The 16,792-nt window shown below is 39.8% G+C and overlaps 1 protein-coding gene across 1 annotated transcript in view; it reads left to right on the forward strand.

The window, feature by feature from the left end:
* The first annotated feature begins 2,949 nt into the window (after positions 1-2,949).
* The window catches only part of LOC129600879 (uncharacterized), a 37,464-nt gene continuing 23,621 nt past the window's right edge, over positions 2,950-16,792 (forward strand). The window contains 3 exon segments of the mRNA XM_055499512.1: positions 2,950-3,088; positions 3,228-3,349; positions 13,643-14,004. Coding sequence (XP_055355487.1) covers positions 13,855-14,004 — 150 coding nt within the window. The 5' untranslated portion in view covers positions 2,950-3,088; positions 3,228-3,349; positions 13,643-13,854.

Raw genomic sequence — 16,792 nt, forward strand, 5'->3', positions numbered from 1 at the left:
CGAATGCGGAAGACCGCGCTCTCCAAGCGGTTTTCGTTGTGTTTGCTTAATTGTTTAGTTACAGAAAGTTTCCATTGAAATTTCGAAATGCAATCAATTTAAACTGTGAATGGGTGGTAAGTAATTACCTTGTAAATCATAGTCAATGAAAATGAATCAGAAGTCAGTTAGTCAATAGTACGAATCATCGTCATTCTCAAGTGGCAGTGCGGTAACATTCTGTCATCTTCAGCATTCAGCCAGTCAATAGAAGAATTGTGTAAGCATATCGTAGTGCGCTGGCTAAATTTATGAGCGTTGTCGATGAATTAGCAAAACTCTTCAAATTATTGTTTGGTGTTTCCGCTTTTTTTATTTATTACATGCGAATTTTTGTTCAGTTATTTCTTGTTTGCGGCTGAAACTGTAAATAAGCAGAGTACTTTAGTAATCGTTGCGCTAAAGTTGGCGCGTGCAGCTGCCCGACCATTTCGGCATGAGGCATGTCGTCATGGACGCATTATCGATACTGTTTCGCAATTAAATTTAATTTTGTGTGTAGTTCATTGAAATCGCTTCATGGGAATGTCTTTAAGAAGAGATCATATAACCGATTTCCACCTTTTTCGAGTATTCTCACTGGCACAATGCGTGCGCTGGTAACTGCACATCTGACCTAACACTGTGACATTTTCAACACATACAAATACATTGAAAGTCTGAAATCGGTTAGGCTACGTATTTAAAATGCAAAAGTTACTGATCAAATGCCGTTCTTTTCCGGAAGCAATAACAGTCCAAGCAGATTTTTGAAATTGTTCCTTCAAGCGCCGCGATGTGCTCTGCTAAAATGACTAAAGTTCTCTGGAGCGTTTTTTCCAAAAGCTCAACCATTCTTGAAAAAAACAAACTTTTTAACACCCAAAGTAACTTTTTTTTATTTTTTACAGAATACATAAAATATTTTTTACAAAAACGCTCCAGTTCTTCTCGAAAATGATTTTTCTTAAATCTGATCAAATGAAATTATGTCAGAAATTTTTGAGATCTTTGCAAATTGTTATTGAGTTTAGAAATAATTTTTGGAAAAATTTTCAGAACGTGGCGAAGAACCTTCTTTTGTTCTGCGATTTTGCTGGTTTTACCACTTTTACGCCTGCAGTGCCACCGCACCAGTTGTGACCACTGGTCGGCGCTGTGTAGAAGGCTAGAAGCGCGCGGTCACTAAAAGGTGCGATTACGGTCCCAGCTATTGATCGCGGCTTTTATTGCGCCAATTAGGCGAGGTCAAACACAACATTCCATTCGGACAATGAGAAATGCAAATGTACGAGTACACATCGTAGGGAAAGCTGTCATAAGCCCACTGTCATAAGCCTTACCCACTTTTGTCTTTCTTCGCTTACTGGGAACAGACGTTCTTTCGGCCGCTTCTATTCAAGCCGTCTTGCACTGCACTCCGTTCTTCTTCCTTCCGTCTTGCACTCCGAGATGCGCATTTTGTCGCATTCTTTCGTTTTGAGAATCTGTCCGGAGAGCAATTAAAAAACTTGGATTACTTTTTTTGTTGATGGCAAATGTTGGCTGACTTTCGTCCATTAATACATGTGATCTTATTACGACTGTAGAATTTCGAAAATCTTATTTTTGATCTTGCTGCCATAGTATAACTTCTCCTTAAACACTGCTCATAATGTTTTGACCATTTCAAATTAACGGTAGTGCACCCAAAATTTTGATGATCAATGCGACACACTGTACTGAATATGAGTACTTACAACTGTACAAGTACACGTACATATGCAGTCGGCAACGTCATAAAAAATGTGTTATACGAGTAAAACCTAAGAATATCAAATGAAAAATCTGACCAAATTTTGTGCGTGAGGATAAGCGTTGTCAATAATGAACCTCACCTGACCAAATCTGTACACTTGGACGCTCAAACAAAAACGATGAAGCTGATAGGCAGATACTGTATATATTGGGCACATATGTATAATTATATAATTATACACACTGTTTTAGAATTGAAGCCGATGGTGTGCCGTTTCAAGACAATCTGGACTGCGGCGGCTCTCAAATCGCTACAAATCAGCGATAGCTGCTAAACGTTTAATTCTATTCCGAGCCATATTCGCGAAATATAGATATTTTACGGACAATATTTGAATTTGCTGTCGCTTGCACTTTGACAAGAAACGCTTAATGAAGCTCTCGAAATATGTGCTGGTGATCGCATTTAATTCCTACTGATGAAATGTGTGGATTGCTGGGTTTTATTGCCTGTGCCCTTTGTTTTCGAGCGCGCTTTGGCGGTTACATCAAATGTTGTGGTGCTGGTGTGGTAATTGCTTGCAATGTGTTTTCGCAAGGCACTTTCACAAACCGACACTAATTAAGGCAGCCTTTTTCTTACCACTCAGATCAGATCAACAGCAGCCAGCTGCAATGCAAACATGATACATCTGAGAGCCGCCGCAGTCCAGATATTATGCATGCCAAAGGCTGGAGATGTGACGCTTATACGGCATATCTGTACAGTACATCATTGTTCCGGATAATTACAGTACATCTGTATATTGGACAGTGGACACTTAAACCGTACAGTAGTTAAGCTTAATTGCGCTGCGGGCTTGCCGGCTTGGGCAGCAGCAGCATCGCAACACCGAGCCAAAAGACTGGCATGCGAAAGCACCTGGGCAATGACATCTGAAAGCTTCCCGTTCTTGTAGTTGTAGAATAATACCTACTTTTTCCATAGTTTACATTTAATTATTCGAAATTTGACCTGTTTAATGAATATTCGAATTTAATTTCTGATACGTGCTGTGTGCACCGGAAACGGAAGTGGCGGCATTGTGAAGTAGCTGCAGCCGTGAGCGGCGGACCACATGACAGCCACCTTGCACTCAAAGTGAAAATATTTCAGCAGTGCGTCGCAGTTCTGAACTCAGACCAGACCGTATTTGTATTTGATAGACGGTTCTTGATTTCAGTTTTGCAGAACAAGCTCTGCAAACACCGATCGTATCCTCTGGTGCAAGTGCACTACTTGTAAAGGGATTGTTAATAATATTTCCCGTCTGCGGATAATTCAAAGAACCAGGTAAGAGTCCCCAAGATGGCGCGGACATCAGGAGAACGAAAACGCATGCGTTTCCTAAGGATTCAGGAACGCTTTAAGTTTTGTGTAGTGTGTATAAGTTTATTTTGTTGTTCGACATGGCGTTGCACTGTCTGATTAGGAATTTAGGGAAGCCATCACTTCGGAGAGGATTCCAGTGGGTCTTCGATCTGCGCAAAAGTACGTTGAAGACAGCATGGTATCATGACCAGGGAAGGACGAAGCTCTTCGTTGTTTGCTCCGGTGAGATTTGCTTTGGATTGTGCTGCGTTGAACGCTTAACTGCGAACCTGCTCGTGTCAGTTTTCATTTTAGCTGTGTATTTTACTTGATTTTCTTACTTATATACCACAGAATAATTTTTTTTCAGCAGAACTATGGATTCAAAAATTTAGGTTGTTTCGTTTTTACCAAGTTATGAATATGCGCAGTTTCATGATTATTGTGTGCGTACATATTTCAAACTGATATTTTGAATATTCAAGCTATAATTTGCTTGCTTTGTTTATTTAAAGCGAATAAGTTACTTTCAAATTCAGTAGAACTTTCACCTGCCAAATTTAACATGAAAAAACAGATTTTACCAAAAATAATTAAATAGGTAAATAAATAAATTGTAAATGCGCATAATTTTTCAAATATGTACATGTAATTTTATTTTTATTTTTTCGGATTTGTACTTGTCATCCGTGTGGGGGGTTTCTGGATTTTATACGATTTTTGTTCTTCTTGCGTTTTTTCTTGTAATTTGGTTTAAAATTTTTTTAAATGTTTCATAATTTTTTAGTGCTGTTTCGGGCACAGGTTGGTTTGGTACTTTACATGATTATTTTTCGAGACCCATCCTAATGGAAAACTGTACTGTGGCAACAGGAAAAACGGCAAATTGCCCTTACATCACTTGTAGTGGTGTGTTATGTCGGGTGTTTAAACTTTAAAGTTCGATTGCGCATCGTCACGTAATCGATGGCCTACTTTCGGGCAAGTTTGATTTTGCTGGTGAAAACCAGAAAACGGACGACGGAGGCCGTCGTGAAAGGGGATCCCTGTGACTCTGTATGTGTGCGTGTATTTGTGTAGCGTGTGGATGTTGCGTGTTTGCCGATCGATGGATAAATTCCACTTTGCTCCGACGTTTTTTTCGGCACTCGAGTTATTGAATTCTGTGGCTAAATGCCTGTCACAGGCATTAGTGGAAGATTATCTAAGCGCTCTTGTTTGTGTCCATGGTTTTAGAAACTGTCATATCCCGCCCGAAATCACCTGAAAAATTATGATAAATATTTTTAATTCGAAGAAAATATCAGCAATAACTATTCCAGACTAACAAATTTTATTCGTACTAAATTACAATTAAAATTCGTAGGCTATTGCTACACATATATTTTTTTGTATGAAACTTGGGTTTTTTTCGTTAATTTTTACGTATGAGTAATCTTATTTGGTGTCTGATTTTTTTGTCCTGGCTTTGGTTTTATTACAGTAGTTGTTTTTGTTGCTGCATAAATTTTTTTGTTATAATAGATTATTCCGCTTTTAGTCAGTTTTATTGTCAACATTAATTTAGTGCCGGCGCGTTTATTTGGTGTGATGCGAGTATTTTATTTAAATAAAGTCAAAATTTTTTTGGATTCCTTTGGCAACAGTTAATCACTCAGAACAAAAGCTGCTAAATGTCAATAATGAAATAAAATGAATTTTGGCTTGGTAAATTTTCAAAATTAAAGGGAATAATGTAGGAGCGGCGGAGCACTACAGTTTATACGAGCGTGAAGTACTGGTGATTTTTTTCGGATATTGGATAATGCATAATACTCGTTTCATGACTTTTGGATTTGTTAGTATTTTCTTTAAATAAAAATTCTCAGTAATGGGATACTTATCTTAATTATCTTACCTGGCGATTTGTTGTGTCGTTATTTTTGCGCGTGTTGGATACATTTTCCGCACTGAAGTGACTACACAAACATATAACCGTACAAATTCGGGAACTGTTTAAGTTTTTACATAAGACCATCTCATCGGTACGTAGCCGTAGCGCGCAAAGACGACGCGCGGTGCACTTTCGCTCATGTGATGCCCAATTATCAGTGATTGTTTTTGCCGCGCGGCGAAAGGTATTAACTGTAAGCGCGGTGCTGCATTGCGTAAGGGGGGCCGTGTTGCCCGGTGGGAGTGATCCTGCTGGCACCCGTGTCGCTGGCAACATGCACGCGCTCGTCTACCTGCTGTGACGATGAACGGTTGCACATGCGGCAGCGATACTCTTGTCGCTGTGGGCTTTTTTCTCCTAAAGGACGACAGTGTAGGTTACCGTGTAGAACGGGGAAATACTATACTGTATAGTGTATACCCATCCCCGGCAAATCCCTCTGCATCCCACTGGCTTTTTTTCTCAGCGTCTCTTACGCGGTTAGTCAGGCTTAACGGGATTGCTCGGAAATCGATCCCGGCTTTCCCGTTTTGGAGAAGAATGGACCAGTCGTTGCGTTCTTTTGTTTCAAGAGCTATTGTAACCGGCATCTGCATTACGATTTAACCGGCATCTGCATTACGATTTATGTTTTCATAAATGATAGTGAAATCGCTAATTTATTTAGCAAGTTCTCGTAGAAAAACGACTGGCATTTTTATAAACGATTTGTTTTTTCATAAATAACAATAAATTTGCTGATTTATTTGGCAGGTTCTCATAGTATCAAAAACCGGTATTTGTAGTATGCTTTGTTCGCTCTGTAAAATGTAAATGACAGTAAAATGATTTTTTCTTTTAATAATTATTTTTGTTATTTTCCTTAGGTGTTTTAGCTGCAGAGTTGTGGCGTCTTTTAACAGCTGCAATTTTTATGAGAGAAAAAACTATATGTTTTCGTAATCGTTATTATCGTTCGTTAATCGTGATTATCATCGAATAATAAGATTTAAATATTTTTATTGTGTGCTGCAGTGAAAACCTGCCACCTTATGCAGCCACTAGTCTACGATGAATCCTGATATCTGGAAAAATTTGCATACCCGTGATATGTACTTGTATTAATAGTTATTTATTACACATGCACATACTGAATACACATGGTATGTCACCATTAGTTCTATGAAATTTTGCATTAATGTGGCAAAAAATCGACGTTTTGTGCGATACGGTTGTACATTTAATTATGTAAAAAATGGTTGCAGATGTGTTTTGCTTATTTTTGATCTTCATTTTCTGGCGCTGTTGTTTTCCATCAAATCGGTGATAAATGCATCGCATGCCCGCACAGATGATTAGACGATAAACGCAGTGCGTAAAGTGCTGGAAATTGTGGGAAAATGATTACATCCCGTTCCTCGGTGGAAAAAAAATGTTGGTGATGATGGAGGGCGGAGAGGGACGGGGCACAGCACGGTCCCTGCGCCAGCGTCTAATCTGGCTTGATCCAGCCGGAACAGAGTACGTACAGCAGCCGACCGTGATTAGGCGCCGGTACACACGCTCCGCCGCTCCGGCTGCGCTTTGCGCCGTGCACTGCGTAAAACATAACTTTGATTCCAATTTGCATGTCAAGAAAAGGAAGATTTATCGACTCAGCTGATAGGCCACCGCTCATCCAAGCCGCGCGCACTGCCATGATCGGCGTAATTTTAAACTAGTTTAGAAAAAATCGTCGGCAGAATATTTGGCCTATTTTCTCTAATTAGGGTGGAGCGCGGATTTAAAAGACGGCGGGAATATTTTCAGAAAATATTTTCGTTAAATATTTTGTCCGGATTATTTTGCAGACTATTGCCGTGAACTAAAATTTTTTTGTTTTATTGGATGCTTTTCTATTAGTTTTTAGATTAAAAAATACTTTGTAAGTGCTCTGTATTTTGACTGATTTGAATTAAGTACCTAAAATATTGTAATGAAATGCTTTACCAGAAAATAAAAGCAGTAGATTTGCTCATGACTTGGTAAATAATTTTGCCGGAATTTACATAATACTGCTAGCCAGATTATTTCGAATTATGTAAATTGGAAATTATGTAACAGTAAAGTAACAATAAATCGGTATTAAAAGTTAATCAAATTAATATAGGAAATTATCAAAAAGAAATCAGAAATAATACAAACTGGAAATATTTTTTCTGACAATAATGTTTCATTTGAAATGAGATAAAAAGGTGAAAACTTAATAAAATAAAATACTGTTAAAAATACATCAAGTTAATGTGGGAACACGAAATTGTAAATTCATGAAAATAATTTTAAAAAAAATGTGGAAAAATTCCGTCTTATGGTGACCGGCTGTTTGCCAAGTTCGATCATCGGCAGATAAACTTCTTTTATTACCGCGACTTTAAAAACTTTACACAGCGGAAACGCGCCGTTCGATTGGCGCGCGGGCGCACACACGGTAGCAGTTGCCGGCGCTGATCGCCCGCCGTTTATTGGCTTTGCCGGTCACGTGGTATCGACGTTTTTCACATCATCAAACGGTTGGCGGACAAAATTTCGCATTACGCCTGTTCATCGCGTATATACACACATATACAGTCTGAGCAACACACAGAAACATTTCGCTGATAGGAAAACGTAATAGAAGTCGCTTGTTCTCGGTGTGTACATGTTATATACGAGAATGAAAATAGTAGAGTGACAAATTGCCATGGTTGCTGGATGAAGGAGTTGTGCAGTTTGCGTGTTAGACCCAGTTTTGCTGCTCCATGTGCGTTTATTATCCAGCTGCTCCCAGTTTCTGCTGATGCCGTAGTATGCGGGTGTGTGTACTCCCTTTTTGCATAAAATAATATATGTGCCTGTCAGCTGCAGGCTGCTTGCCCAGCGCAAATAACGCCGCAGCTATCTGCCTCATTATTCGCCTGTTGACATCCGACAAACAGATCTGTTTGTTTTTTTTTGCCCGTGATTTTTTGGCCAAAGGTGAGGGCGCGACAAGCGGCGACATTCAGCGCGCACTGGTTTGTCTGCGTTGTGGGCAGAATTATCAAGCGATGCGCTTTTTGTGATTTGGAAAAATGCGATTATAACGTCGTGTTCCAGAAGCATAGTCTTATCCTTCTGAAATTTTTTTTAAAACAGTTATTGCAAAATAAACTGGATTTTTAAAAATTTTTATTTTATTTTTGCCTTGGAACATTTTGCATTTTAAAGCCAATTTTCCGAATTTTTGACTTCGTTTTCTTTGATTTTTTTATGAACGTTCTGAATTATTTAGTAATTTTTTTAAATCGTTTTGGCAGTCAGAAGTTTTGCGTTATAACGGCAGTTAGTTTGTGTTGTTGAACGTAGTGCAGTGGCGAGTTTGTAAGCCGCTTTAAGCCTAATCAGTTCACGGACGTAAATAGCTAAAATTATTTTGCCATGTAGTCATTCTTTTTATTGATGTTGATCTACTGCTCGCATATTGTCGGGCATTGTTAAATTTATTGACATATTTTTCCGCTGGCTGAACAGTTACACTTACGTGTATGCTGTTTTTTTACCACTGGTTTACCTTTTTGGAAAGTGGCCTTTGTGGCTTAAATGGACTAATTACTCTGACACTGTCACACTCTGAATGGATACTTCGTCAGGTGCATTTGGCATCTTAATTGATACGGCTGATTTCCTAACGTGGCTGTCTGGAGGGAATTTGTACAAATGCTTATTCAGCCGGAAACGTAACTTAATGTCATGGAATATCTTTGAATAATTTTTACGAGAATTTATTTTTTAAAATTTTTGGTATTAAAGACATATCTTGTATTAAAGTATTGTATTGGTATTAAAGACATATCTCGATTTTATATCTTGTTACTTGAATAATTTTGATTATTCATTTCCTTAATTTTTTAAATAATTTTTGAGCTGGTGAATTGGTTGCGAAATTTTCATACGAAACAAAAAAGAAGTCGAGTCACGAAAAAATTTCCACTATGCGGAGTTGTAGTTATGAAGAAGCCGTGTGTGCGGAAATAGAATGGCATGCCTGAGAGCGGCGCGCTGGTAACGATTAATTAATTTTTTGCTGCCAACCCCTTGATTGTGGTGATTTTGGCAGCGGGAAAATGTGTGTACCGTTTATCTGATTAATCTGCCATGTGATTATTAATTCATCGGGCAAGAGGATATCAAATGCTGCCATCTCCTCCAATGGTGCTCCGGTTATTTACACGATTACATTATTTTTGTATTGCTGTTGGCTTTACTAATTTGATTTTCCCATTTTAATCTTGAATTTTTCCTTTTTTTTGGTTGATTTTGTTTTTCTACTGGGTGTGCAGTACGTTGTTCTATAATGTGGGATTATTTCTCATTTCATAAGATCCTTGCGACAGTCGAAATTCTTTATGATTTCAAGAGAGATCGTAGAACGGTGGCTACTATGTCTTGGACTAAATATTACGAGCTTGTATGTTTTCTTTGGCGTTCCTTCGCTGGAAGAAATTTGCAGAATAATTATGACGTTAGTAAAAAACCGCTGCGCTTTACCATCGAGCAGCTTTATATATTTTCTATGTGTAATTTTGCGTGCTGATTATTCAGTCTATGCCATTTTTTTTGAGCAATTTACTGGAATAATTGTAATTTGTAAGTAACTTTTGCAAAAAACTTTCAACATTTCCATCGAAAATTTTCTAATTTGGTTCTCGTTCCTCTATCCGTTTCCAGATCCAGAGCTTATCGACGGGCTTAAACTACTCCCTAATAATTGTTTTCAAACTGCGTGATTTCTCGCGAATATTTCTGTAGCTAGGTTTTGTTTCCCATTTTTCTTTTGGAAGAAATTCCAAGAAAAATGCTGCGACTGGCAAAAACCGTCGGGAAATTTTCTAATCTGATTTTTGTCGTCTGCCCTGCTTGTCCGCATCCGGCACCGGTCGCCGAGTGAAGGGCTGTTGAGGCGGTTCGGGGAAGAAAAAGGGGGAAGTGGCCGGTGTGTTTCACGTCTGGTTGAGCTTCGGCCAACGCGCAACACACGCGCACGATGAGAATCATCCGTCTACGAGAGCGCGCGCTGGCATTCCCTGGCACCGGAAAGGGAGAGAGTGCGGAGCGTTGGCTGGGCGAAAAAGGGGATTATTATTGATCGGAGTGTCCGTGTACCGAAGAGAGAGAGAGACACAGAGCCGGGTGTGTGGCACATGTGCGTCTTTGGTGGTCCTTAGGACTGTATCGTGTAATGCCAATTGGCAGCCTCACTACAAGTACAGTGTGGGGAGAAAATGTGTGTGTATGTGCACAGACGTGCGCGAGATGAGATGCTACTTCACAGCCGTGAGATTAGCTTCTGGCACGCAATCGACGGGCAACTAACTCTCCTACTGTAAGCTCTCGTCTCGTTTTGCGGAGCAGTTTTGGATTTTTCAGGAGCTCGGGTATTTTTTTCTCAGGACACGTGGTGGTTGGGAACGATTTTTGCGGATTGTTTGATGATGATTGTTATGATTATTATTAACCCCGACTGACTGCCGTGTAACTTTGTAAGTGGGTGCCTGGGCTTGTTTGTCCGCCTGTGTAAACAGCACGGGTCTCTCGACGGTGACGCGCGCGTCGCGGTTAGAAGCGTGTACGTGCACGGGAACCGGGACCGTATGGTGGTGTGTGGGGCGCGGGAGAGGCGGTTGGTGGATTTTTCCGCGCGGTGGTGGGTGGGTGTCCTGCAGGGTGGAACGTGTTTTTGATCAGGACATGTATTGCGTTTTAATAGACTTTTTTAAAAATTTATTCCATATTTAATTGCGTCTCGCTGCATGCCGGTAAAATATTTGTGATAGTTTTAAAATGATTGCTATTTATTTTTTTATTTTATTTGCAGAGTTTTTTCCCATACTTGTATCTGTATTTTGGGAATTTATAAAATTATAATACATATGTAATTCCGTCTCGAATAAGTTTTTGATTATTTGAATGTTGCTCTGATCCGGTTAATACTTCCTTGAATTTCTCAAATATGTCGATTAATTCTGTCGGATATTTCTTGCCAAAAACTTTGCCATGTATTCCGTGAATTTTAAAAACAAGGTTTAGTTCGAGCCGATTTCTTGATATTTCTTGATACTCTTACTGCAGTAAATACTTTTTCGACTATTTTAAAATTATTTCAGTTGAATCTTCAGAATGTTTCTGCAGAAGAGTTTGCCGTACATATATTCTGTGTATTTAAAAAATATTGCCTGGTGTGTTTTGAATATGATTAATCGTTTAATTTTGGTTGGTTTCGCTAAATTTTTATTTTTATATTCTTCTCAAATTTTCGGATCGTAAGTGGCATATTTATTTCGGTTGGAAAAAGATTCAAAAAAAGTAGAGTAACGAATAATAACCAAATAAAAAATTGAGAAAAAAATCTTGTAGCAGTCGGGTTTCTTGCCATATTAAGAATGGCGGATCATAAATTAAACCGTCATTTTCGTTACGTTTCCGCGTCGTAAAAACTTTTTGAATGGACGTCGGAACGAACGGTGAGCGGGCTGGCGCTGCGCCGCGGCGGCGCTCATTAGCGCTGTAGTACAGCGCGTAACGCGGGTGCGTATTTATGTGTGTATATATATGCGGCGAGCGATGTATATATGTGCTGGGGGTGATGGAATGAGAGCTATGGAATAAATTAATGACAAATGGCATCTTCTACGGTTATTTATGGTATTGTATCCGCACCGGTGACATGCTAGGCACCGCCGAGCAACGCTAACTGCTCCCCTACATTCCGGTCGGGGAGTTGGTGAAAAAACACGGCCAGCGACACACACACCGACGACAGAGCGAATGCGGTAGAGAACGAGAGAGAGAGACTGTAACAGAATAGTTTTGGGCCACGGCGACGGTTCCGGTGCGAGTAAATGATTTTTGCCGCTGATGTTTTACTGCCGCAGCGTTTTCATCAGTGTGTTCGCGCCCACCGATTTGTGTGGCCGTTTGGGCTTCCCTGCCGTTTGCGTTAATCATATTTATGCGCGGACGGTTTTTTTATGCAAGATTGTCCGGTTTGCAAGAGGTATTTTGCCCATAAATAATTTGGAATTTATTTTTACTAATAAATTTAGTATTATTTATTTTAAAAAAATTATTCTGATTTTTTAGTAGTATTTTTCGCAATAGAAGAATTCCGATTTTGTCGTTCTGATGAAAGATTGCATGGAAAAAGAGTAAACTGAAGAGTTGAGCATTTTCAAATGATTTTCTATTTTTTTGGCGTTTTTCGGGAGTTTTTGCAATAAAAAAATCTTAATTTTTTATTTTCCGGTTTTACAGATTCATTTGAAATTTTTGACTTTGTCGTTCTTGTGAAGATTGCCTGAAAAAAAAGTGTAGATAGAACAGTGAAGAATTTTTCGATGGTTTTGAGGATTTTTTTGTGTCTGTGAATACAGGAATTTTTATTTTCGAATATGTGCGGATTCACCGCAATTTTCTTCCCAACAGCGAGTACACAATTATCATGGAAATTTAATTGAAAAATCCATAGGATAAAAATAGCAGAATTACCGCTTGGGTGGAGTCGCTGTGTGTATAGAGGGAGGAAAAATCATGGATAAATCTGCCGGCTGCCAGCGTGATTTGGGCGCAGTCATGTGGAAGTGGGACTGTTGTGTGTGTATGTCGTGCAGGTAGTGGACGAGGTACTTGAGGCAAAGTGGTAACTTGAGCGCTCCTGACACACGAGCTGCTGACTGCGTCGCGCTGATTGTGTCCCGTCCACTCGTGGCTGGAGGAAATGTAATGGAACTAATAAGAAAGTGAAGCGTCTTGTGTGCCTCACTGCGCATCCCGCTGTATAGCCACAGTAGCGGGACTATTCCCCGGGATATACCATCCGGGAACGCCGGTTGGGTGGGGGCTGCGATGTGTGCGGCGTTTCTCTCCCGTTTCCGCCGAGTTTGACCGGTTTCTGTCTGCGTCGCAGAAAATTACTGTATTTTTTTATCTACGAGACTATGACCAAGAAATTTGTTTTTCTTGATTTTTTTTTATTTATTGAAAGTTTATTCTTCTGGTATCTGAAACTATGACTAAGAAAATTTAGTTTTCTTGATGAACACGGTATCTAAAATTTTTGTAGCTTTTTCTTCAAATTTTGTTTAATGACAAAAATTTGATAAAATTTTTTTGGTTTTTTGTAATGGACGATTCTTAACCAACGGTTGTTATGTTTCTGAGAAAATAGCCGTTGTTGTTCCAGAAAATTATGCTTTATAAATAACAGGTCCATGTTCCTGTTCTAATTTAAATGTGTATTATTAAAGGAATTTTTGTCACAATTTTGAGCATATACCGACAGTAAACGTGCTGGATGAATTTTGCAGACGGTATTTGCTGGCTAGTTTTCTGGAAATTTATCAACGATAAAATCGCTTAATGAACTTCGTAAAGCGTGCCTGCATAATTTTTCTTATCATTTATCGACAGTAGAGTTGCTGAATAAGTATTTACAAAGCGTAATATAATTCTACAATTGCGTTATGCGAGTTACGTAGTGTATGGGCCTAGTGCTGCGGTTCCGGTCTTGTTGACCCCACAAATTACAAAATTTATTTGTTGAATGTAAAACAAATTTTTTTGTTTTGCAGATTAGTTTCTGCTGGACGTGATGCCGTTGCGAGCGCTGCATTTAGCCGTGTCATTGGAGCGTATGTTGGACCGATAATGCAGGGAAATGGTGGAGTGATGAGCCCGTGGTTGTCTGGTTGTTGTTCGGTTGTGGATGGTGTATGTTAACGGAGGGATCTTGGTTGTTGATGGTGGATGCGGAGTGCGGTAGCGGGTGCCCCCGGACCCCCAGATGATTCCCTTCACCACCAGTGTGTGCTGGCCGCCGGCGCGAAAGGCCCCGCGGGAGGGACAGCCGCCGCCGCCGGCTCACTGGCGATCTCAAGACGTCCTTGCTCACGCCCCAACGCCCAACTCCGCTCAGGCCACAGCGGACAGCCAAGTACGCGACGTGTCGTGTTTGTGTAATTTTTCTTAACATTTCACCCGGCGACACTCGGTTGTCAGGTGATTTCCAGATTTTTTTCTTCTATACTTTTCATTGGATATTTTGGTCTTCCTGGTACCTATTTTGCATCGTGTGCTAGGTTTGATTTTTGGTGATTTAATTTCTGGTACATTTTGTTTCAGAAAAATTCATTTGGTACATTTGTTTCATTTGTTCATGGTCTCCAGGTTTTTTTGTTCTAAATTTTTCGTTGAGTAATTTAGTTTTCTGGTACATGTTTTGTACATAGTGCTGGGTTTGATTTTTCTGATTTAATTTCTGGTACATTTGTATCAAAAAATATTCTTCGTGGTCTCCAGGTTTTTTCGAAAATTTTCATGGGTTATTTTGCTTTTCCGGTATTTTTTACTGGGTGCTGTGATTGATTTTTCGGAATCAGTTTTCGGTACGTTCTATGGGATATAATTTTTCTGGGCCGGATGGATTTTTTTTTATAATAATGGATGAATTTTTTACGGCTGTAGGATTGTAGAACCTTGGGTTTTCATCCGGGAGTAGCATCAAATTTGGTTATAAATGATTGTTTTTCACGCAACTGCCGCGCTGATTTTGGATTATTTAGGTTGCTGTTTGTTACATTTTTACGCTTTCCATTAATTATTAATGAGCGCATGCGCGAGTCGTGCGTAATATGTGTTGGCCGGTTGCGTATTCAGTGTGTATTTGTATTACAGCGAAATAGTGATTTGTTGATTAATTTATGTTATGGGGCCCGGTGAAGTGTGCTGGCCGGGGTAGATTATTGCCGCTGGTTAGCCGACTTAATGGGAGCGCGCGGTGACGTCAAGCCGACGGATATTGGTTGTCATCCAGGTTGCCGGCGTTTACGGACGCGCGGCTTTTCATTTCCCCGCGATCCAACGGATCTCCATTTGTCTAATGCACCTTGCCGGCTAATCTCGGGCGTGAGCCGTATCATCCGCTCGCCACTCGCTGGCAGATGCGTAGGCGCGCGTAACAAAAGCAGCGTTTCCCCGTAATTTACCATGTACATGGCGGTCGGATTAAGTTCCTCGTAAGAAAAATAATAACGCAGAAAGCGGGCTGTATTTCTGCAGTGAATCCTCTTTTTTATTTTGAAATACATCCGTTATATTTTCGTTTGCCGACTATCTGGTTCCAGTACCGATTTCTTTAATTTGAAATTTTTTTAAATTTGTTTTCAGAAAATAATGGCATAGAAGGCTGAGAATATTTTCGGCTGTGAAAATTTTAAAAAAAATTCTCGTAGTTTTAATTTTTTTTATCCGCTGTTGTAATCTTATAAGAAATTCGTTCAATTTTTTTGCCGACAATCACCGTAGAACAGTACTGTATTGAATTCTTCGACTTAGGACGTGGTTTACGTTTTTACGAAGTATAAAAATTTTGGTCGCGAAAATGCGTAGTAATTATTATTTTAACATCAGCAGGTAGCCAATGAATTTGTCAATTTTGTTATAAAAAAATTTATATATAAAATACTGAAGCCTGGAAGGTGAAAAAATAATGTGAAAATTTAGAAGGATTACATGTGTTTTGATCTTGTCGAAACTGGGAAGTGGTGGCCTTCGGTTTTCTTCGCATTTTTACAATAAAATCCCGGTCTTGTTGTTAAGGAACCGAAGGTTACGGTAATACTATTTTTACTGTTTTACGAAAATGATTAAGTAACACGTATTTTCTACGAGGTAGCAGTTTATTGATGCGTTTTGCGAATGTAATCCTGATCCGTCCCTGGAGCGGCAGGCGATAAGAGAGACATTCCTCGGTATTCCGGATGATGGACAATATTAATAAATTTTTAACAAAATGGCACGTTACTCATACGAACAGCGGGAATAAAACCGAACTTTCTGTGAAATATACATAACCGTAAAATTATTACCAGAATTACTCCACGTGAACATTCCAAAATGGTAAAATCATCGGCGATAATCGACAGCGCCGCGTATAAAACTGCCGGAAAAATAGGCATGAAAATGCCGGCACATGCAGTGGCCGTAAATGCGAGGAGCCATAAAATAATTTGCGTTTTTTTACGAGCCGGGGTAGAGCCCTGGACGGCGTATATGTGGCGCGTGGGGTCTGGTTTTATGGAGTTCCGATGGTGGTGATGATAAAAAGCCGGGCGCGATCGATGGGGAGCTGCAGCGCGTGTCTATGCTGTATATAAGCGGGATATACACGGAAGACACGGGCGTCCCTGGCGCCATCAATTGGCACTCAACGGCCGGGGACGTGCCGGCTGCTGCTGCTCTTCCCCGCATTTCGCTCCACGCCGACATTTTCCCGCGTTCTGACAGGCGTCGCGCTAAGCGAGCCGCCGATGGATGCGGGCGATGTGTGCGCCGGTGCCATTTGACAAGTTTTTCCGTTGTGTTTTGCCTGAGAAACTTTTCAATGGTGAATGGCTGTAATGGCGTTTTTTATGGTATTTTTTGTCAATCTATAACAGCGAATAATTCGATTAAGTAAAGATTTTTTAATTTTTTTGTGAAAATATTAAACGTTACCGTTCTTGCTGGAAATTGTCCTTGGTGAGTAGGAGTAATTGTAGTGCAATGGCTAACTATAAAAGATATGGGCACCAAGTCTGATTGGGAATTGCCTAACGGTAACTGGTGTAAAAATGCTTTGCCAAAATATTTTTTGCAGATTTTTGACGTGAATTTCTGAATTTTATCTCATATTAAAATCTCATACCAGAATCTCATTTCAGAGGAATCAGTGGCGAGAGCCG

Source organism: Paramacrobiotus metropolitanus, unplaced genomic scaffold (genome assembly GCF_019649055.1).
Source record: "Paramacrobiotus metropolitanus isolate TYO unplaced genomic scaffold, Prichtersi_v1.0 Parri_scaffold0000201, whole genome shotgun sequence".
Lineage (NCBI taxonomy): Eukaryota > Metazoa > Tardigrada > Eutardigrada > Parachela > Macrobiotidae > Paramacrobiotus > Paramacrobiotus metropolitanus.